Below are 24,253 nucleotides of genomic sequence, written 5' to 3'. Positions count from 1 at the left end.
TAAAATATACATCAAGAAATGCAGAGGAAACCATAGATTCTAAAAACAAAAATAAAAAGTGCTCTCAGGGGATCTGAGAAATCAGCACCAAATATATTATTTAAAAAATTAAATATTATTTACAAAAGTATATTTCACAAGCAACTGTTTCTTTTATATATATCCACCTGAAAGTCTTTTTATAAAGGGACACCTCTTTTGCACACACTGATCCACCAGTGTAGACTGACTTAATCCTGTCCATATGATCTCACTGTGATAGGATCTGGGGCAATACCCAGCCAGGTCCGGCTGAGAACCTGTGGGCATCAAGTTTTGGCTATATTTGATTCATGTCAAATTAACCCATCAGCAGCCTGAGACTAATGTCCCGAGGGGGTCTGGGTACAATCCAGGGCAGCCAAGGCCCTACACCTAGGGTGGCACAGGGGAGATGGAACCAGAGTCGCCGGCTGGGCTTCAGTTCAAAATGAAGGCAGCTGCTGGCTGAGGTATAGGACTTCACGCCTTTCCCTTCCTCACTTCTCCCTTTCCCCATCCCTATCCTCCTCCTCACTGCCTAAGCTCTACCTATGAACTCCAATTTCCTGAACCTACAAGGGTGAATGGATGAGGTCTTTGGTTATGCTCTGAGTCAATAATTTGGTGAGAAAATTAAAGAATGAAATGACTGAGGCCATGAGTTGTCGCATCTCCGTCGGCCACCTGTGGCCTCTCCGATACTGCTAGACATTATATAGACAAGCCATGAATGGAGCTAAAGTTATAAGAAGCACTTTTGGTTTTACTGACACAAAGGGAAAACCTAATGAGCTCTTCCCCGGTAGCTATGGAAAAACCAACATTGCACTCGCATCTCTTGCACCCGGTGTGGTGCCATGCACCCATTGGATGCTCAAAGGATAGTAACTGAATAAAACCAGAACGAGGGTCTGATCGGAGCCCGTGCTGACCCACACAGCAGCCAGAGGCCCCATCCCCAGGGAAGAACAGTGGCACATTGGTCTCCTTCTCTGTCCTTTGAAAATTCTAGGACATCCCATGTCTGATTTCTACGTCACCACATTTCACTTAAGTTTTAAAAACAAAACAACCACCCAGGTTTAACCCCTGTTTCCTTTTCATCAAAGGGATTCATCAAAGTCTATAAACGAAGATCATTTCCTTCAGGGAGTATTAGGGGGAGGGGGCCATGATTTCTGTGCAAGCCAGCTTAGGAATGTGAAAGTTGAAAATGTTTTTTGTTGGGATCTTGGGGTCTGGCAACCAGAGGAAATTTTCTCCGGGAGCAGAAATTTAACACCACTTCTGAACCTCAGCCTTTCTGTAAAGTCGGGGGGACGGCTTATTTCATGTCCCAGAGCCACTAAAAGACCAGAAAGATCTGGACGAGAAAACCTTTTGCCTTACACCAGTGGTCTACTGCTAACCTGGAACTACCCTGCTTTCTCCCTGTCCTGCCCTCGCCACTGGTAGGACATGTCCCTCTCAGGTCTTCGATTCTGCAATCAGCACACAGAGATTGGAAGCGGCATTTCCACCGGCTCACTCCCTGTGGAAATTGGTTCTGCTGTGGATGCAATTCTGAAAATGATCTGGGTTGGTGGCTTTTTATCTTGGTTAATCAATTTTACAGATTCTAGTCTCCATGAACTCATTTTTATGACTTCTAAGGTAAAATTTCCTATAGGATTGGCTTTCATGGAGAATGAGATACTGAGAAAACATATACATATTAACAACAGTAATATTTGCAGTCTATGAAATGAAATTAACTCAGTTAAATGAGTTTGTGTCATGCACCTTGTACTGGCTGAACTGCTATGGAACAGGCTTCACAGTGCTAATTAAATGTAACAAACTCTCCTCTCTGTCATGAACCTTACAAGGGATCTGTTCTCCACTTTCCTAGTATCATGAATTTTGGACAGAGAGATGGGGGGTAATATTGGAATTTGTAACTTAAAGTTTGACATTTTACCTCACCTCTCCCCACTGCTTAGTGATGGGAGACTTCTTTCCATATATCACATTCAAGTCCAAGGAGAACTGGGGCCTGAAGAATCTATCTGCCAGTTTATAACTAAGCTCAAAGCCTTTGTTTTCCACAATCTACAATGACAGAACTGGAGAAAAACACCCAAACCTCTATATACAAAGAATTGCTGACCCCATTGAAGCCACCTAAGGAAAGTTGCACCTAACCTGTAAAATCTAAGCTATTGCAGGCACTGCTCACTACTTACCCCTCTTCCTTGCTGCACTGCTCTTACTAAGGGTCAGGGAAAAAAGGTCAGATAGTCAGAATTGCTAACTAGTTCTACATTTCAGTTTTCTGGCCCAATTGGTGAGCCATTTGAGTAGGAGCTCCTCAACTGCAGCCCCCACTGTTCTCTACACTCCTCAATTGCTGATTTTACTCCACTGCTGGTTAAAGCTTTTGGGATATTTGGATCTTACACCCATAGCAAATGGCAGTACCCCTTCCCCTTGCCTACAGTGGCTGAAGAGGCAAAGAGGACCCGGAGGCACAGTGAGACATCAGTCATCAAACCCCATCTGGGCTCTACCAAGTTACTGACTGCTACCAGGACACTCCCCACCTCGGCCCAGGAGAACCAGGCTTTTGCCCTGCCAGCTAAAATTAGGGCCATTCTTGTGCTCATTTGCTGGCCTGGCATGGTTGATATCAGAAAGAGAAGCTTCTGATCAGAGAGAATGCAGGCATGAGGTATTTTTTTCTCTGTGTCCTTTTTTAGATAAGTTGATTATTTCAGGTCTCCTGGAGCAGCACAATTTTGTTCCTATCTCCAACCTCCTACCCCTAGACCCTCAGGGTCCCCTCTTCCTCACACCCCAGTGCCACTGCTCTCCTGACAAGAGGCCAATAGACAGCTCTTGCGTGGGCCCTGGGGCTTTTATCAAGGTGGGCTGCCACCATGTGGTGAGGCATCTGTTCCTTTTGTTGTTTTGTTTTCAGCCAACACTAGAACAGAGAGAAGCCAGGATCAACTCACAAACAGATACAAAGCAAAGAGACAGAGACACAGCGATTTAGAGGCCGGTCACCAGAAAGACGGCGTCAGGGTGGGAGGATGCCCCAGATGGCAAGGCCTCTAAATGGATGGAACCACGTGTGCAGTCACTCTCTCACGCTTGGGTAGAATGTTCGATTGGATGGCATTCATGTGGACTGGGTCGGGTGGACACTCTCCGATCAGTCCCAGCCATTGTCCTTGATCATGTGTGCTAGCTCAATGATGTATTTGCCTTCTTTATACTTCTGGCTGCTTTCAAAAGCATGTTCCTAGAAAACACACAGAAGAGAAAGAACACTGAATGACCAAAGACAAGCAGCTGCCTTTTGCAGCGTGGAAGCAGAGGTGGTGCACCTGAAAGGGATCAGGGTCTGGTCCTACCTTCACTCAGACTCACTGTGACAATTAATACCACTGAAGCACCCCACGGTCTCTTCACTTGTTGCAGAAATGAGGCAACACCAGGAATTTCTCAAAATAACAACATTTCTTCAGGATCTCTGCTCATTTATGTCTTCACTCAAATGTCACTATAACTCAGAAAGGTCCTTCCTGACAATGCTCCTAAAATCACCACTTCCACCCCAGCACCCCTTTTTTCTCCTTTTTTTTCTTCATAGCATTTAAGATTTTCAAATATACACCATCATCTGTGCATCTATTTTGTTTACTGACTTTTCCCCATTATTGGAATAAACTACACTGAGGCAGAGATTTTCATACGTTTTGTTCACTGCCATATAACTAGTGCCTAAAAGACTGCTTGGCACATAACAGGTCTTCAATAAATAATTGCTGAATGAATGAGTGTATGTATATTTATATATATTGTCTTAGGGGATGTTGATTTCTGATGTTAATAGGAAGTCTGCCCTATGGATGTGTCCACATAAAGTCTGTAGTCATTTCTGATAGTTTCTAGGAACACAGGGAAGTTTGATCATACTTTTAAGCAATACCTTATTTAATGTTTAGAGAAAAGACATTCAGCAAGAGAAGCAAAGCATCGTGAAGCCAGATAGGTTTCCTTTTCACTTTGTCTTTTTGTTGTTTCTGATGTCAGATGTGTTAAGTCTGCTTCTTTTTCATTGCCACTCTCCAGGGAGAGAGGAGCTGTATGAACTTCAGGTGAGGGAAGCTGGCAGCCCTCAAGTACCCCCTAATTGCCAGGCCTCCAGGGAAAAACTCAGTCCGAACCACCTGACCGGGTACCCTTCTAAACTTACAGCACTGAAGGCTTGTTCAGCTAAGAAGCCCCACAGACAGAAATCCGGAACAGGTTCAGAATAAAAGCGTATTTTATTTGCAGAGATAGATACAGAAGAGCATCCTGGTGTATCGACGGAAAACATGAGTCACCAGAGCCACTATATGGCTAAGCCCGGAGTACAGAAACAGTGGACGGACATCAGCTTTGCCTCTTGAGGCCCCAAATTAGAAATAAATCCTACTGCCCATGTGTCATATGTGTCATAGGTTTCAGAACAAGAGTTCAGACTTGGGCTCTTGCTTTAAGAAAGGACTCGTTCCTGAAAGTAGAGAGGGGACAGGAGAGAGGAGGCGGCAGGAGAATGCACAATCACACCCTGCAAGCACAAGAGCTGTGAGCTCAGCAGTAATTTCCCGAACACTTCATTATTCCCCAGCTCTGGGCTATGTGGCTTGGGAACGAGACCTATTGTCACACGGTAGTGTATTCAGAATAGAACAAAGCAGGGAGACAAACAAAAACTGGGGGAATGATGTTATCCTGATTAAGCTAAAAAAGCACCAGCCCTGAGCTACACAGGAATTTGCAAAATATCACTTTATTCCAGTGTCAAGAGCACTGAAATCTAAATGTGCAGGTCTGAATTCTCATTCTGTTGTTCCCCAGCATCAGAAGCATCACTTAAGTACTCTTACCTTTCATTTAATCATGGTACTACTGGGATACTTACACCTCCTTCGCGGGATTGTGAGGTTAGAAGAAATAATGGGGTGAAAGGACATAAGCACAGGGCCCAACACCTAAGAGGTGATCAACAAATACGAGGCAAACTGAGAGAAAACTACAGCCATTCTTAGTTATCCATGGAGTCAGGGGAACAACAAACGCCTGGCAGATGGCAGTGCTTACACTGCTATTCCTCCTTGTCCTCCTACTGTCCTGTGCGTGTCACTCTACCTGTGCTCTTTTATCTGTTTACATGCTGCTTTTCTCCCTGGCATCAGCACTGTAAATGCCTTGAGAGCAGGACTGGATCACTTTCGTGGGCCCTGGGCACATCAAAGGTTTTCCATAAAAGTTTGTCAAACGAGTGAATCGCTCTACCTGAATCACAAGCAAGGAGCAAAATTATCCAACTCAGATTTATCTTTTATCTTTAATCCAACACATTCTCAGTGGAATACAATGACGATGAGGTTGGAAAAGAAAAGGAAGGAACAGAACATTTCTGGATAATCAAACCAGAACTGTGGCCAGATCCACTGAAGACTCCATCTGTGGTCATTTTTCTCCAACTTCAGGTTCTTTCTGAAGCCAATGGCAGGTAAAATGAGTCAGCAGCATACAGGCTGGGGAATTTGAGGCCTTTTATATGAAATAAACTGTCCTCTCAGAGGCAGGAATACTAATTTTTCAATATGCTAACAATGATGGAGAGGAGAGAAAAGAGTTTTGTGCTATGCATATGTATATACACAAACAGGCTACAAAGATCTGCCAATAAAATAATACTAACTTTTATTGAGAATTTACTATGCACTAAGTATTTAATAAAATAAATATTTTTATCCTATTTAATGCTCAGACCAATTCTGTAAGGATGAAGAAACTGAGACACAGAGAAGTTAAGCAGCTTGCCCAAGGACACAGAGCCAAAGTAAGTGATGGAGCCCAATCTGAGCCTAGGTGCTGACATTCTTTGCTATTAGCTGGAGGGACTATGGGGACTGGGTTTAAGGTTGTGTGGTGACTCCAAGACAAGTCAGAACAATCAGTTCCCCAGGTTAGAACAGCACTTTGTTGCTCTTCCCTCCTTTTACCCTGGCGAAGGACTGCTTTCCTAGGCCCCACAGGGATTTTAAAGTTTTGTTGAGTTAAAGAATGACTGTGCAGTTGGGAGAATCCAGCCATACTATATCTGAAGATAGAAATTAATTAAAATAATGCTTTATGATGCTTAGCACAGGACTTAGGACCTACTAGACATTGAAGGAACATTTTTAGAGGCATCAAAGTGTAGAGAATAAAAGCACCAGCTCTGCTACTATCCTGGTTTGGCCATGTAATGGCTAGGTAACCTTGGACATACTAACCTCTATAAACCTCAGTTTCCCCATCTACAAAAGAGGAATAAAAATAGTATTTACCATCTAGGGCTGCTCGGAAGGGTAAATGAAGTAATATATGCCTATACATAACTTTCAAATGTTATGTGCTATTACTATTCCTATTATTTATTAAATCTCAAGGTAGGTGTATATGTGTCTCTCTGTCCGTCTGAATGGCAGGTGTGAAGGAACAAGGAGGAGGAGGGGAGTGTCAGCAAAAAATGAAAGAATGAGTGTGCCAGACAGATGAGTGTACCAGGAACTGCTCGTGGAGCTCAGTTTCCTGTCTTGATCTAACATGATCCCACAAGGCCATGGGAAGCAAGTAAAAGACAGCACTGTTCTAGTGTAGCACCCCAGTTCTCCCTGCATAGCTGTCTCTCCACCAGTCAGACTCCTCCGTACTTACATATTTCCAGCCCAGAGTGGTTTTGCAGTTTTCACAGTAAATGTCTGCAACTGCATGCAATCCTGTTAGCAACACGCGCTCTTCTGCAGGCCCACAGCCCACATTAACTCTACACCAAGGGACAGAAAGAAAGAGAGTGGATAGTCAGTCACATGTTTATCATTAGTCGTTCAAGCTGAGCTTTCAGCAAAAAATGAACTGGTCAGGGCTGCCCAAAGGGAAGCCAACAGAGAACAGCATGCTCTACAGTAGAAATCAATAACAACCCCCAAGAAGCAGCCACATGGAAATATCTCAGTTTGAATGAATTTCAGATTTGTAAAAATTCTAATTCACGGGTCTATTAAAAATAGTCTTTATGGTTGAGACTTTCCTTGAAATTCATGTATTTTTTCTAAAAAATGCTTTTAATCTTGTGACTTAAGGGGACAAACTGTGACAACCAACTACGAAGTCCACAGCCGGCAGCACAGGGCCTCAAGCTTAAATCAAATGAGAACCAAATTGTAAGAGCAGAATGCAGCCAAAACCATGTGCAATATTATGGCACAGGCTCTGCCTTGATCACAAGGATGAGGGAGTCCTGGGGATCAAATATACGGTTGAAACTCCTTCACAGAGCACCTCGCTCAAACTGGAAATGTTTGGTTTTCCTTTTTATAATTCACTGGATTTGTGTAAGCTTCACTTTCCTTTCACAGGGAAGGGGCTATTAATTAAGGGTCCAGGGAAGACGGAGGGCAGTGTATACTGTGCACCTGCAGTGGGGATGGAAAGGCTTCCCTAACTGTGAAAGTGAGCTTCCCTTCTCTCCAGCCTTGTTTGACCTCTTTCTCTTTCCTAGTGACATATCACAAATCAGTTATGAGACCTCCATGTTGAAGCTCACTCAGAAGCATTTTGCCTCCCTCTCTATGAGATTACAGCTCTCTGATGTGCCTGACGGAAGTGAATGTATTATTTTAGCCAAAGATGTTCCCCCCAAAACTTCCCCAAAAGCGACTGACTACCAAATTGGGGGGGTGGGGGGGTGGGATGTAATGCTCCATGGAGTTTTTATTGTGGCAGAGAAGTCAAAGCGCATTGTTTAATTTTAATTGAGGGCTGCCATTCCCCATCCCTCCAAATTTGCACCAAACAATGGATATATCATTTAGAGAGACACTTACACTGAATTAAAGAGGTATGCTCGTCCTTGACTTCCTTGGAATGACTGAAATTCAAGAAAACAAATCGATAGTTAGATATCCATTTCCCCCACCCATTGGGAAACCAGCCCCAAAACACAGCAACCATGACCTTCCAGGACTGACGCAGCAGAAGGGAGCACTAAGCCCGTTACAGTCCAGGTAGCAGATGGCACGGGGGCGCGGGGAGGCAGAATAAACACAGCTACAGAGCGCAGACCAGCCCGCACTTGGGTTCTCACCAGCCCAGGTGAGGAGATGAAAAAACCTAAACCCCACAACATTGTTAAAATTTCTTGCTTCATGACACCGCCTGATATAATTAAGCCACCTGAGATAATTAATCCAGTTGACCTTTCCTGGTTCCACTTTATTTCAGTCATCAGCGTTGGCCCAGCTTTCCTGGGACATAGAAACCAGTATGAGTTCTTTCACTCACCCTCTCAGCCCAGCTCTGCAGAAGGCAGCAAAGAATCGCCTATACAAGAACAAACACTCAAACCCACACTTCTCGTCTTGCCTTCTCAAAGATCAGAAGGGTCACGGGACGGACACGATCCTTCTAAATGGGAGCTCTCCATTGGAGGTGTAAGCAATTTGATCTCTAGATGGCAGAAATGCTTGTTCAGCAGCAATCCCATTTAAACTGTAGCTTAAACATGAGCTTCTTTCTTCCGGTTGGAGGGTGACAAGAAACAAGAGAAAGAGGAGCCAGAGCTTGCCATACAATTTGGCACCTATTTCCACTAACACAGGCCTTGTCCCATGTTTTCCTGCTCTGGTTACACTGGGACATTTGGCTGACATGAGCCAGCCATGTTCTGTATGCCTGCCTACATTTTTAATGTGGTCTGACAATCATACCCTGCATTAAACATCCTAGTCTCCTCTAAAATACACAAATAAATAACAAATATATATAGAGAAAGGCCTCTCCCATGACCTCTGTTGTTCAGTGGCTGAAGACATCTGGGGGTGATTGATCAGTCACCAGATGACCAGAGAATAAGAGAGCACAGACAGGATACAGACACTGCATATGAGACAGTCATTTTGCCAGATGCAGAATTTCAGGGTTCAGTGCCACCATTAGCAGAAAAAGGCAAGATCCCCTGCTTGTGAAAAACTGTCTTTGGGGCAGGTGGTTTGTTGTTTGCTTTTAACATTCAAATGTACCAGAGCCTTTACTCCCAGGTGCAGTTGCAAGAAGCAAGCAGTTGTTCCCCAGCTGCTGTTCAGACCCAAAACAGCACTTCCCTTTGGGTCTTGAGACATTCCTGAGAAACTTATGGGCTCCCAGGTTAGATCTGAGCAGCCATGAGTGTCACATGGACACTCATTGAACCTGCAAAGCCCATGCCAAATGTTTGCATGAGACAATGTCCCAGTGACAAAGACCACAGATTTGGCCCACCTGTTGGTTCACCCTTGGAGCAGAAAGAGACCCAAGAACTGCAAGGGCAGCAAAAACCCTCACAACCTGGCCCTGCCAACCTCCCCAGCCTCATCTCTTGCTAATTTCCTGCTCTGTGTTTTGCTGTAGTCATGTCGAACCACAAGATGCAGTACCTGGAACTTGTATTTCACCAACTTTGCCCACACTGTTCCCTCTGACAGGGAGACTTTCCCACATGACCAGATCTAAACCTCAGCTCAGCTTCCCCTTCTTTCATAAGGTTTTCTTTGGCCTCCCCTGGAAAAGACGTCATTGGCACCCATGTTACGGACGCCCTTTATCTCTGTGTTTTTCTTTTCCTTATCACTTAGCACCTTGGACCTTAAATTGTCTGTTTATTTGTTTAATTTCCACACCACATTGTGAGTTATCTGAGGTAAAGTGCCATGTCTCCAATCTCTTTATGAACTACCCAGCAAGTAGCACATGAATCTGGTGCATAGTAGGCATTTATTAAATATTTATTCCATAAATGAATAGCCTATTTTCTTTAAATAGTTTTAATTAAGTATAATTGACATATTTCTGTCTAACATCTTTCACTTACTATAATTATTTTAAGATTCTTCTATATTGTTGCATATATCAATATATTTTGTTCCCTTTACTTGAGTGGTATTCCAGTACCAGTGTTAATTTAATTTTGGTTTGATTTTAATAATGGGTTTGGCACCTTCCAGCTCCAAAAGTAAATTCTTTTATGACTCCCTGGTTCTACATTATGGGTAGTCAGCTGTAACATCCTCTAAAAACATTAACCGAGAGCTTCAAGTTTATAGAGATTGGAAGAGGCTGGACTATGGGAAAACAAATCCTAAAAGAAAGCAGGCAGGAAAATGACAACATAAAGCAACACAGCGTCACCATTTACAATGGAGAAAGACCTTGACGAATGCATGCACCAACTTCTCAAACACTCACAAATCATCTGCTCGGCACAACTGAGAATGCAGGAAGAGGGACAGTATTATACAGGCTTTCCAGCAGATCAGACATCGAATCCTCCAGGCTTAAGGTGAAACTACTAGAATTTGTATCTATTTTTATTTTCAAGGAGAATACAATTCACTAAACAATCTATAGATTGCCACTGGGACCTCCCGGGGGCCAGTATATGGCATGTGCGTGCAGGTCAGGAAGGGTATGGGGGGGGGTAGTGTTGATGGTATTCTTTTTCTGCCTTTCTTTTAGTATATCGTGAATACAGTTGTTTCTGGCTATAGGATGCCAATGATAAAGCTGGTCTTTACACAATGAGATCTTCAAAAAGGAGGATCTTTACAATTTGTGCATACTGAGCTAGAACACCACAAAGAGGTTTAATTTCAGCAAAGTATTTAAAAATATAAAGTTCCACATTTTTCTTTTGCAAAAAGAGGAACAGCCCAAACTAGTTAACTTTACTTGTGATAAAATGTAGCTGACAATAAGTAGTATGCTATTTTGCAATATTTTCCAAAAAAATTAACACATTAAATCTGTCCCTTCAAGACAATGGTAACATTTAACAAGGAATGAGAATCTAACTGCTTTTCAAAATAAACTTATACTATGGAAAGTACTAGTATTTGGCAATGTTTCTGCTTTATATGATTCTTTTTGTGGTTTAAAATGATGTGCTTGTACAAAAGTAACTCAAAATGGATGCTATTGGGTGCGTGGGTGGTTCAGTGGTAGAACGCTCGCCTTCCATGCAAGAGACCCAGATTCAATTCCCAGACCATGCACCTCCCCCCTCGCCCCGCAAAAAAAAAAGGATGCTATTTAGGAGAAAATCTATGTGACCATAGATTAGGAAAGAATTCTTATATACTTTCTAAGTAATAAAATGTATAAAAGAAAACAACTGAAAAATTAAACTTCACATCAAAATTTTAAGCTTTTAGTCGGAGAAAAACAGTTTTTAGAGAATGAAAAGACAAGGCATGGACTGGGAGAAAATATCTGCAGAGCACACATCTGACAAAGGACTTGTATCCAGAATATATAAAGAACCCCCAAAACTCAACAGTAAGAAAACAAACAGCCCAATTAAAAAACTGACAAATCCAAGTTCTGGTGAGAATGTAGAACTAGAACTCTCATACACTGCAAAATGGTACAGCCATTTATGGAAGGGTTTGGTAGTTTTATTTACCAAAGCAAAATGAAAACCTACGTTCACACAGAACTTGTCCACAAATGTTGCCAGCAGCTTTATTTGTAATCACCCCAAACTGGAAATAACCTAAATGTCTTTCAACTAGTGAATGGATGAACAAATTGTAAAGCCATATAATGACACTCAGTAATAAAAAGGAATATTGCTATACCTAACAACATGGATGAATTTCCATAACATTATACTAAGAAGCCAGACTCAAAAGGTCATATACCATACAATTCCATTTAGATGGAATTCTGGAAAATTCAAACCTATAGTGATGGAGAACAGACTTCTTAATTGTGGTGATGGTTACAAGACTAGATATATTTGTCAAAATTCAAAGAGCTACACATCAAAGCATGAATTTTACTGTTTGTAAACTTTAAAATAAATTTTTAACTTAAGTTTAAAATTATTAACTTTAAAATAAATTTTTAATTAAGTTTAAAATGACAAGACATCTCCCAAATCTCCTATTATCTGTATGCTGTACTCCTACATCAGTACAATTAGAAATTGCTGTTTACAATTCCTGTTGAAATCTGTTTAAAAATATACCAAAGTTTCAAAGGTCTTTGAACCCTGTTTTGTTTTGTTTAAAAAAAAAAAAAACAATTTCTGAACAGTTTGGAAGAACAGACTGATTAGTTTTCAGCTAAATTCGGCAGAAACCTTTATAAGCACAAAGATATTAATCTCTCATTTAAATCTACTTTCCTTTGTAAAGAAGCTTTTTCAGGAACGGCAGCTGTTAAAATGAAGTACTTGCGCCAGCCACGGTGGCTCAGCAGGCAGAGTTCTTGCCTGCCATGCTGGAGACCCGGGTTCGATTCCCAGTGCCTGGCCATGTGAAAAAAAAAAAGGTACTGAAACACACTCTCCTAGGATATAACTTTGAATTACTGTAGCAGAAAATGATAAACCAAAACATTTTTAAAGGAGCATAATCAAGCCTATTCATTAAAATAAACTTAAAAACAATGTTCTAATTCTATTTTATCTTTTATCCTTTTAGATTTTCTACTTTTATGTATAAGTATATATTACACAGCAGCAGAATATACAATTTATAAATAATTATACATATCAATGCTTAAACATTTTACTGATAGGGATGTGTGATTTAAAAGCTTAGAGGCTGGACTCTGGGGGTTCACTTTGCTACAGGGCAAGGCCTAAGAGAAACTTTCTCTAGTCTGACACAGATTCGAATTCCTAGAGAGAAGGGGTGGGAGAAAGGCAGAGACAAGAAAGTGAGTCCAGGCCAAGAGGCATCTTTGTGGGGGGGCGGGAGAGCACTACGGTGCCTACAGGACTGTTCTACAAGGGGACGCAGGCAGAGTTTCACACTCTGCAAACAGTGCCGAATCCAACCAGGGCTGCCCTAGGTCCTTCTATGGACCTCTGTTCTTAGCCTACAGGACCGGCTGCACTTCTTGGGACACAACTCTGAAAGATCTTCCACCATGACTTGCACCCTGGGGCCCCTGCCAAGCTAACACTGATATGGGAATAACAGACCCTGAGAACAACAGGCATCCTGCAAACAGGCAGAGACAAGAAAAGCCCCGGCTGGGCCGCTGTACCCTGTGGGGCCCAGTTCCGCCTGGCACAGCCTGGTACAGCCTAGCCCTCCCATTGAGTGAGGGTGGTACCGAAGGTGGGGAGACCGAAAGGAAGTTAAGGAAGCAATTAGAACAAAGCAAATACGATTTCAGACCAGGAGATTCCAAACAGACTGTCAGACACATTTGTTTGCTGTCATTCCTGCCAGGCAACAAGACAGCTCTTTTCCATGTTGTACATCAACGAAGGCTGGTATGCAGGCCTCCAGGAAAGGATTTTTGTTTGTTTTTAAACTACACAAAACTTTTCTTCTGTCCTTTAAAGTAATATTTCCAGGCCCAGCCCTTCCAGCCAGCTCAAAGGAACGGAAAGGGCTTTAAGTTTCCTGTTTAGTAGCCAAAATTACTGATTTCTGGCTCTTTTGAAAGCCTGGAAGGCAGCAACTACTTTTAAAAGTAGGACCACTGAAAAACTATGTGATTATTTTTTGGAGGAGAGAGCAATAGAGCGAATATGTAGTTTGTTTCCCTTGCTGACAGGCACAGCAGATCTGCTGGAGCATGCAAACCCTCATTTTTGCTTCTCTCTTCTTTCTGAGAGGAAAGGCTCTAGGCAACAGCCCTCTCTAGGCCGAGAGTCCTGAAGGATCGTCCCACAAGGGTGGCCAAAGGCTCTCGGAATCCTGCCCTCACCTCAAAGTCCTGTGTATTTGAACAGACTCAGGCATGAAGTCCTTCCAGCATAAAGGGCTGAGCAGAGAAACAGAGCCTCTCAAATCCAGCCCCTCTCCTCTCCCTGGGAAGGTCAGCCGTTATCAACTGAGAATGTACCTCAAGAAGGAGATACACGGAGAGATGAGGAAAGCAGATGTCCACCTGCTGCAGCATCTGGGGGGTTGATGACCCCCCACATATCAGCTCATGGCCAGAAGGTGTAGTCCTGGCCTCAGAAGATCAAAGTTCAACTCCTGGTTTCACAACTCCCACTTACTAGCTACTTGACCTTGGGGAAGTATTTCATTCTTTCTCAATGTCCACATCTTTTACAACTGTAAACAGAAATGATGCCTACTTCAACAGGGTTGTTGAGAACAATAAGCAGAACATGGTAAACGAAATACAGAGTGCAATGGTCAGTTCCCTACCTTTCCTCTTGGGCCTTCTCAGGAGCCTTGAGAAGAGAGTCCAGAAGGCTGAACCCCAACAACTTGGTTCTTCAAACTTCTTTCCTTTGGTGACTCTGGTGTCCTCCCTTCTCTCCAGTTATGCCAAAAGGCAAGTCTTTCCCTCTTCAGCAATTCAACATCACCATACTAGTTCTATTACCAATTTAACTAAGCTGATTAACTTGTCTCAGACTCAATTTCCTAATCTATAAAAAGGGTATTGTAAAACAGTACCTCACCCATAGGGTTTGTGTGGCAAATAAATGAGATAGATATTGTGCATGCACCATATAACATAACATTTTAAAGTATACAAATCAGTGCTTCTTAGTATATTTTACAAGGTTGTGCATCACCACCATCTAATTCCAGAACATTTTCAGGATCCCCCAAAGAAATCCTAATCCAGCACTTCCCATTTCCTCTCCTTCAGCCCCTGGCAACCACTAATCTACTTTCTGTTTCTTTCAAAAGAAGTTTTAGGCATCTCAGTGAGAAGACAGCAGAAATGTTTCAGCGGAGTTAAAAAGGATTATTATTAAGACCATTATCCCAGAAGAATTGACTAAATATCCCCATCTCCACTCTGACATGACAGCCTGCAGAGAAGGGTTAGATCAGTCCTCTTTCCTTCCTCATTCTTTTCTTCCTCCAAAGTTAAGGCCTTGTGGGCTTTTCCTACTTAGGGTCAAAGTAAGTCACAGGCTCTATTCAAGAGAATTGAAACCCCAAGCAAAACAGGCACTGGAACTTGTTTGGATTTCACCCTGGAGGAAGCATATGGAGAAAGTGGGAAGGGTGATAATAAAGAACAATGAGATGATGAAAACTTCCAGAATTAGCACTTGAGTGCAACTTAAAGAAACTGTGAATATTTAGCTAAAAGGAAAGAAGACTAAAAGGGATTTCTTCCATCTCCTCTGCAACAAGAACAAGTGGAAATGGACTCATGGAAATAAGAGAGACTCAGGTTAATTACAAAGGAAGAATTTAACTCTGTACGGGACACAGGTCACCAGGAAAGACTAGAAAATAAGACTAGAAAATAAGAAAGCCAGCCACTTGTATGTATTTTTGGTTTGCAATGAGTTAGCACACATCTGCCCAGAAATCCCTGGGCTAGGGAAAAAGCCATGAATGCTGCCAAGGGGTGGGGCAATGGCCCCATAAGAGCTACAGGCCCCTCCTTCTGTGGCTTTGAGCTGTACACAGGCTGGGGGGTCGCAACTCACCCCCACATTCCCTAAACAGATGGAGGGAGGAGCAAGGGAAGGGATTGGCTCCAGAGGAGGAAATATCTGCTGTGTGGCGTCATAAAATTCCAAGGGCATGGGAGCATACATGGTGCCTGGAACTGCAAAAACAAAAAGGTGGTGGTGAAGAAGCCTGGTGTCACATTTTTCTGCTAAAGCGGGGAGGATTTGGAGAATTAAGCCACTTAATGCTCAGACCTTTCAAATCCATCTTCCTGCTGATGTGCCAAGGGCTTCTTTCAGGGGCGGGTCTACAAGTGGTAAGAGAAAGACCCTGTAAGGCCTGTTTCCACATGGCCTCATGTCTGCACGACGCTCAATGGAAAGGACAGAGCCTTAGGAGCGAGGGAGGCTTGGGACCCAAGACATTACTAGCTATGTCACCTCTGCAGGTAACTTCACCTCTTTGAGCCTCAGGAGCCCATCTACAAAAGGAGGAAACATAATTTCTATTCCATAATGCCCTATGCCAGAGGATGTCATGAGGATTAAATGAATGAGTGTATACAAAGCAGCAGACTCCTACAGAGCCTTTCCCACACTCTCCCAACTGTCCTGGGGCCTCAGATTTGTGCCGGGCTGTGTGGTTGTTCCCTGCTGAACCAAGAGCAGGATAAGCCTCTCTAGCCTGCTGCAAAGGGTTAGGACAGGAGATGCCAATGTAAACATGCAGCCAGTGGGAAAACAGACACTGCCAGCTCTCAACATCCTGCATTCCCTCCCTGCTCTCCACAGAGAAGAAATAAGCCATGGAAAACATGCATCCTCCAGAAGGATAGAGTGGGGAGTGGGAGTGCTCGTAAATCAGAGGACTCCCATCTTCTACAGAAGAAAGGCTGATGTGTCACCTTCACAAGGTCTGCTCAGGGAGGTGTCTTCTGGTTTAGAGACCAGGGGTGGCAGCAGCAGGATGCAGTCTCAGCCAGCTGTTAATACCCAGGCCTTTACAGTTCAAATATAAAACCTAAAACTTTAAAAGGAGGCTGAAATATTGAAGCTCAAATTTCTCTCAAAGTCATCAAGTCTTTGGAAACAAACTAACCAGGATTTACTAAAGTTAAAAATTTAGTATAAGTTACTACACCCAGCAAGAACAAATACTAGTCTCCTGATTAATGTCTCAGTCTACACTTCTGTTCCCAAAGCCACTGGCATTGTCAAATAAAAATGTCCTCATACTGCAAAGGATATCTGTGAGGTCAGTTGGTGGAAAAAGCCTACAGACCCCTACGGAAAGTCTCCCCTGTAATCTATCCAGGCAAAAAAGTTGAGAAGAAGCCCCCCTCCAAGACTGAAATCACATGCTATGGAGCAATCAATCTATAGTGAAACCGAAGAGATTTTATAGATGATATTGAAGTGGATCATTAAAATAAATCAGAAATTGTGAAATAACAGTAATGGCCTACACTCATGTAGTACTTACTACATGCCAGGCAGGATTCACATTGTTTTACAAGAGCTAAGTAATCTAATCCTCTTGACAATCTGATAAAGCCGATGCAATCATCACCCCCAATTTACAGATAAGGAAGGTAAGGCAAAAAGAAGAATTACGCCCAGGGTCAAACATGTCAATAAATTACAGGGATCTAGGCAGTCTGATTTCAAAATCTAGGGGAAACTGACGACTGAATGATGAAAAGTATGGTCCATGCCACTTTCTAAAAGAGAGGAGCCTGAGCCTCAGACAAAAACCCGCAGGTGTATAGGGCATCAAAACGCACAAGACATTTCTACGTACATTAACTGACTCAGCCTCCAAAACAACGCTGAGCGGTACCTATTATTCTTTTTAACAGAGAAGGAACACTGAAGCCTAAAATACTAAATAACGTACCCACTTCTACACAGCTTCTAAGTCAGAACCTAAACCTACAGCTTTTGACTCCAAGTCCTAAGATTTTTCCAGAGCCTGCCCACTTGGAAAATCTGTCTCTTTGATGAAGAAGAATGGATCAAGCTGTCAGAACTGATGAGAATCTCTTAGGCTATTCTACTTCCTCTGCTCTGGTTCCATATTTACATAGCAACTGCCTAAATTTAATTCTTTTTCTCAAGTGGATTTACCTTCAAGGAAGATAACACAGCCCAGGTTTCAGGATTATCTCCTCCACTGAAAACGAATCTATGAGAATTCTGGTTTACCAATCAGCTTCTTGTGAGCTGCGTTAGGCTGAGGCACTTTACCAGAGCTTAGTCACTCTTGAGTTAAAGGGTAAAATTAAAGTTCTAAACCTATAAGGCTTATGCTGACTTAGGACACCAAGGGAGGGTGTTCTGAGTCCAGCCTGAACACAGCCTTCCCAGCTTACTACTGAATGAAAGAATCACAACCCATGAGAAAAAAAATAAAAAGAAGCCCCTCAAAACCCTTCTTTGGCATCTGGACCTCATAGCAAAGAATTATCAAAGAACCCAGAAGGCGGCTCAGGGAATGCATATAAAAGGACGGATATTTAAGTAACTGTAGTCTTCTGTAGGAATCCCATGCAGTAAACTACAGTTTGGATACAGTGAAGGATTTCAACAAATATAAATATGACCTTATCTACTTTTTATTTTATTTTAACATGGGCAGGCACCAAGAATCGAACCTGGATTCAATACCGCCAATAGATTTGCAAGCGCCAAAATTGACTATACGAGCTGTGCTGTGTCTCCTTAGAGCTTCTTGAATCGTCGATCAGTGAATTCTTTGGCACCACGTAAGACAACCTTTCAGATTTTGTTGTAGCTTTAAAGCTGTTATCCCACCCACATCAAGGTCGGTCTCCTTCTATGGGCTAAACATCTCTCAGTTTAGTAGCTTGGTATAATGAAAGAATTATGGAGCTAGATGAACTAGACTCAATTCCTTGTTCTGTCTTCTTTCTCTTGTGTTATTAGATATGTTTACTTCTCTGTATTCTTGAATATGTTCACTTCTCTGGTCTCAATTCCCACCTGTGAAATGCAATAACAATATCCAACTGCCCAGTGAGGAGCATCAAGTACCTAGCACATAGTAGGTCCTCAATACATGGTAGCCCTCTTTCTTCCACCAGTTCCTTTAAATTTTTCATATGTGGCATGGTTTTACATCTTTCTTGTATGCTTACCACTGTCTTCTATGCCTGGTTTTTCATTTCATAGTAGAAGGTGTTCCTTAAACAAGGCACAAGGCCTTATTCAAGCACTGAGCTTCAGATTGTACAGGCAAAACTGAAGTGGGGTGATTAATGAGTTCTCCCACATTGTGGCAGTTGTCCAGCACCGAGGCTTTCCTCCCAGTGAGCACATTAGCATGTAGCCACATTTAACCTCTATATTCATGTACCCCTGGGGACTGGGATAAGGACTAGAGTTCTAAGAAACAGCTGTTAGGAAGAGACGATGTTACTTAAAAGGGTCATGGTGGGGCTTGAAGAAATCATAGCCAAAGAGCCTTATGAAAGAGACATGGGCATGTAAATGTAAAAAGAGACTTGAGCACAGGGTGCTTACCCAAGTAGAGAATGTTGAGTGCTGGTTGATTCTAGGTAAGCCTTTAAAAAATGGGACATAACTGGGTCAGAATAACTTTCCTACCTGTCCCCACCCCTGCCAGGCGAAGCCAGATCATCTGTTTCCAACTAGCTCAGTGTCTGGGAGCAGATCCCTGATCCTCTGAATCGGAAGCTGCATCATCTGCGAAGCGAGGGGACTGAGGGAGGTTTCTTCAAGGGTGAACATTCTAAGAGTCCATATTCCCAAGAGAATAGAAGACTCCCACATTAAATGTGCATTTCTGACTCGCACTTCTCCTCTCAAGTTTTTAAACTTCCTGTTTATCTGCATAAAACAAAATAAAATAGGTCTTTTCTGGTCATTAGCTGACCTATCTTATCTCATAATTCCTGCCTATAATACTCTCACCCTCAAGACACAGAAACTTTAATATCCCTTCCATATACTCTGATGCTTAGCTTTCTTCCTCAGCCAATATAATAACTCAAGCAAGATACATATCACCCATTGAGAAAACATTTTTCTGGATAAAAGTTTTGAAAATGTCACATTGAAGTAGCTATGATAGTAAAAAGGAAAATGGGGGGGGGACACCTAAATTCCAATAATAAGGGAATGGCTGAGAATTTCATGGCATGTTTATGTGAAATATGTGCCGCCATGATTATAAATCAGCTTATACTTCCTGAACAGTTGTGTCCTGCACCTTGCTGGGCACCACAGAGAATACAGTAAGCTACTTCTGTCCTGAAGGTGTTTACAATCTGGCTAAATAGAAAACGGGATTAAAATATTCAAAATAAGTATAAAACACTATTTTAAAAAAAGTAATCAATTATGAGTGTTAAAGAATTTAAGAGAGGACAGGTGGAACCACAAAGGATGGGAGCGTTTCAGGTGGACTGAATACAGCAGAGGGGTTTTCTTGGAGAGGAAGTAAGGTTGAAGAGACCGAGACCTTGAAAGCCAGCAGAAATCCACGCCCTGTCAAAGCGGATTCAGCAGCTGTTAAGAACATTCCCACGCGGACTATCTGTATCCCCCTCATCTCTTTCCTGGGGGAGGATAATAATTCAATGAGAAGTCATCAGTGGTCCCTAGATGCCTGTGATGTAGAATAACATAAATTACAGTATCTTTTCGTTTTCATAGTCTGATACTGCCTCAGAGCACTGTCACAGCAGTATTTCCTTTTATTTCTCACAGCAACCAAGAGGTATACACAAGTAGTAGTTATCTGCATTCTATAGGTGAGGAGAGCAAGGGCAGATGGGGAAAGAGCCACTACAACCCAGATCTCATGAAGACCCTGTCCCTACCTCTTTAAGCACCTATTCTATTTTGAAGTGGCATGAACATTTACTTGACACATGTGACACTCCCCTATGTACTAATCTTTCCTTATTGATAAGGGTAGAGAGAGTGTGGGCTCTTTAGCAGCACTGGGCAATCACTTCTGAAAGCAGAGCTTGTTAGTTTTTAAACAATGACCAGCCAGTTAGTTCTCAGAGTGGGTGTTTCCATGCAAATCCTGGTATTTTCATGTTGCTCCGTGAACTGAGCCCAGTAAGCCGCGGTTTTCTGGAGTCAGCCCTTTATTAGGCCTAGAGAGGGACTCAATTAGCATCATGGAAACACAGAGCAGATTTCAGAGAGGAAAGGTCAGCTGCAAGCCTTAGCATTTGCTATCAGTCATCTGCCAAGCAGGAAGTGCTACTCAGGTCTATTTTTAATCATCTTCCCTGGCCTAGAACTATTCCAACACAAACATTTAATTGCTACCTTTCTGTACACATTTTAAAATATACTCTCTGGTTCCTCGAGACTAACTTACACAGAAGCCCAATGCTTGGGTTCTGTCACCCTGGTACCTCCCTATAAGCTCTAGTTTGGGGGCCATAGTAGGGATCACTTAAAACTGTTTTGCAACATCAACAAAATCCACATAACATAATACTCCCCATAACGAGGTTTTAGGAAGTTGCTTTGGTTACAAGTGACAGGGAAGAGGAGAGAAGGGAAAATTTAAGTCCAGATGTATATATAGGGTCATTTCCCAAAGCAGTGAGACAGGCAAAGGTAACTATGCAAACTGCCTGGTCATTTCCATTTTTAGTTTAAGCACATTTGTCAATTCAGAAAGGTAAATTAAAACCAGTTCATCTGGGCAGTAACCTCATTTATTACTTAAGCTATGGATTGGCTACAAAAAAGGGAGAAATTTCATCTCAATTCCCAGGACCGCAGCCTGTACTGTGTCTGGTCAGTCCACGCACAGGAACATTTTGTTCACTGGCTTTTTCCCCCACTGATCTGCAGTAGCACTCATGTCTGAGCTCAGCCCAGCCCAAGGAATAAAACATCTCTGAGAGGTCTGGACAGGGAGTCTGGCACAGTCATAGCAGATTATGCAGAAACAGAGCCTGGCTCAGGAGGCCTCTGCATTCTCCCAGCCCACACAGTGAACACACAGTTTCCCTGTCTCTTGACACTTACAAACTTCTAGCCTCCAATTTCCACCTTAACATAAAGCCTAAGCACATGTACAATTGTTCCCCAGCCCAGCCAAATTTCAACTGCAGCTATAGGGCCAGAGTCAGCCAGCTAGCACCACTCAAGGCCTATCAAACTCCATCCTGGGGAGTTGCAGGACCCACTGTGCCCACTAACAAAGCATCTGCTCATGATTTACCTACCTCTCCACCCTCCCACTTCTCCACTCTTAGGAGCTTATCTGTCAATGAGCAGCCAGTGGGAAAGCTAAGCCCAAAGGGCACCTTGGCAATGGGATCTTTGCCTGAGGCTGTGAAATAGGAGACTGGGTATTTGGGGCAACTGAACACTAGTGGGAGTCCAGCCAGAGGGCCAGGGAGGAAGGGACTGAATAGGGTGGCATGTGCTTCACAGGGGGATCTAACATCCCTAGCCTGGGAGGTGGAATCCCTGCCCCAACACAGGGGAACTCTGCTCTAGTGAGGTGGGGCACACACGTTCCTGGAATAAAAAAAAAAAGTCCACTGCACAGGATCATCCCCACTGGCCCAGTTAGACCACAAATGAATTTGGGCTTCTGGGGCCTGTTGACTCCTGAGTTTCTCTTCTTGTCTGATTCTAGAATGGAGTTAATCAGTTAAGACTTTCGGGAGGACTAACTCCTCTGCTCCCGTGGAGGATCTCCTGTGCTTGACCACTTGTTTGCCATTACTCTACAGGCCAGAATACCCTATAAAGAACCCTCAGAGAGTATCTGGGGCGCCATATTGAGTCCAAGTGCAAGACCCCAGGAATAGGTGTCCAAATATGAGACCCTCATAGGAGGCTGCTATGCCAGGGCGGTTACCTGGAGACTTCTGCCTTCCTAGGCAAACAGTCTAGGAAGGACCAAGAGAGAGGGGTCTGGACTGGATTCCTCAGCAAACAAATCATCGGCCCTGGGGTAGAACACTCAAGGGCAGGGACTCTGGGGTCAGGTCTGAATTCAAATTCTAGTTCTGCTATGTCCTAGCTGGGTCATTTTGGTCAACTCAATCTGTCTAAACCTCACTTTCCTTATCTGAAAATGGGAACACTGTAGAACATTTCTCTGAGGATTACTGTGAGACTTAGAAAATGTGATTCACATAAAAGAGTGCCCAGCATAATACCTGGCATTTAGTAAGGTGCTGACACTGCCATCAGTGGAGAGAGCCTCCAAGAGCTGTCTTTTTCAAACAAATGCTAGTCAAAATCCCCTCGAGCCTTCTGGGAGTTACCACTAGCAGCAGGGGCAGGAGGGCAGTTAGTAGACGGCATGTACAGAGTCTGAGCAGTGGTTCCCAAATAGTTCAAGCTGTATCAAAACTTCTTAGGATGTTTGTTAAAAATACAGATGGTCAGCAGGGCTGGGACTAGGATAAGGCAAGCCAGAAAGTGCAGACCCAGCTTCCTTACATTCTGTGCCCCAGGTGACCCCTTCCTTCACCCTCATCTGGGCCCAGATTCCCAGCCACATTTCGATCTACAGCATAGTAATCTCTGTGTATAGAGAGCTGCCTCTTTTTTAAAAACCAGTATCCCAAGTGATGCTGATGTGCTGTGAAATTTGGGAGTCACTGTCCAAGAATTCCCATTTTCTAATGCCAGGTTCAACTATCCTCAGGCAGGCCCTAAAATACACGAAGACTACAGAAGCCACGTATTTCCCCTCCTCACTTTGCCCTCTTCCAAACCTCACAGCTATATTAAAGGCTATCTGAGTTCTGCAACTCAGTTCCCCCCTTTAACATCATTCCACGAGTCTCAATAAACTAGGAGGGTGAGGCAAGAGAGAAGTGTCCAGGCCCAGGGACGCTCTAGGCCTTGGGAACTGTTAAAGGCCTTCTTCAGAGTACGGCTGTTTGATTTTAGCCAGTGATGAATCTGCTTGCTGTTTACCTGAAGGTATCACCACAGAGGGTCCGGACTAGGGTTATTAATTACACACAGCCACTGGCGTATCATTGATGCTTACTAAATTCTAAACAATATCAGCATTCTTATTCATATAAGCTCATGGGTACGCAGTTTACAAAAGCTAGAGGAAAGGTGATGTATTAGCTTGTTAAGCTGCCGGAATGTAATATACCAGAAACGGAACGGCTTTTAAAAAGGGAATTTAATATGTTGCAAGTTTACAGTTCTAAGGCCATAAATACATCCTACCTAAGGCAGCCAAAGACACCCTGGCTCAAGGAAGGGTGATCTGGGAAGGCAGGTGGCCGGAGCCTGCTGGTCCTTGTTCCCGTTTTTGTTGCTTCCAGTTCCAATGCCAGGGGTTTCCTCTCTCAGCATCTATGGGCATCCACTTAGCTGCTTCGGGACAAAACTCTGGGTTTCATCTCTTAACTTAGCACGTGCTGGGACTGGAGATTTCTTCTCTTCAGGTTCGGGCTATTTAGGTGAGTCCTTGCTTAGCTCCCGGGCTATTTCTCTCTCAATCTCCAAATGTCTACATCAGCTCTCTCTATCAGCTGTCACTCCTGAGGTTCTCCAAAATGTGTCCCCTTTTAAAGACTCCAGGAAACTAATCAAGAGCCATCTAGATTGGGCAGAGTCACAACTTCATCTAATCAAAAGGTCACATCTACAGTTGGGCACGCCACACCTCCCTGGAGATAATCTAATAAAAAATGTCTTCCCTGCAGTATTGAATCAGGATGAAAACATGACTTTTCTGGGGGTACACAATAGCTTCAAACTGGCACAGGT

General features: G+C 43.1%; 1 protein-coding gene across 3 annotated transcripts in view; it reads right to left on the bottom strand.

Moving 5' to 3' along the window:
* Nucleotides 1–1,132: 1,132 nt before the first annotated feature.
* Nucleotides 1,133–24,253, bottom strand: part of YPEL2 (yippee like 2) — a 54,029-nt gene continuing 30,908 nt past the window's right edge. For all 3 annotated transcript variants that reach the window (XM_077164974.1, XM_077164973.1, XM_077164972.1), the window contains exons 3-5: nt 7,935–7,978; nt 6,766–6,874; nt 1,133–3,307 (exon numbers count right to left, since the gene is read on the bottom strand). In XM_077164974.1, the coding sequence (XP_077021089.1) occupies nt 3,218–3,307; nt 6,766–6,874; nt 7,935–7,978 (243 nt within the window). In that variant the 3' untranslated portion in view covers nt 1,133–3,217. The remainder of the gene's footprint in view (nt 3,308–6,765; nt 6,875–7,934; nt 7,979–24,253) is intronic.

This window comes from Tamandua tetradactyla, chromosome 6, assembly GCF_023851605.1.
Source record: "Tamandua tetradactyla isolate mTamTet1 chromosome 6, mTamTet1.pri, whole genome shotgun sequence".
NCBI classification, from domain to species: Eukaryota; Metazoa; Chordata; class Mammalia; order Pilosa; family Myrmecophagidae; genus Tamandua; species Tamandua tetradactyla.
Note: the sequence above shows the minus strand (reverse complement) of the source record. Positions and strands in the feature narration are given on the sequence as shown.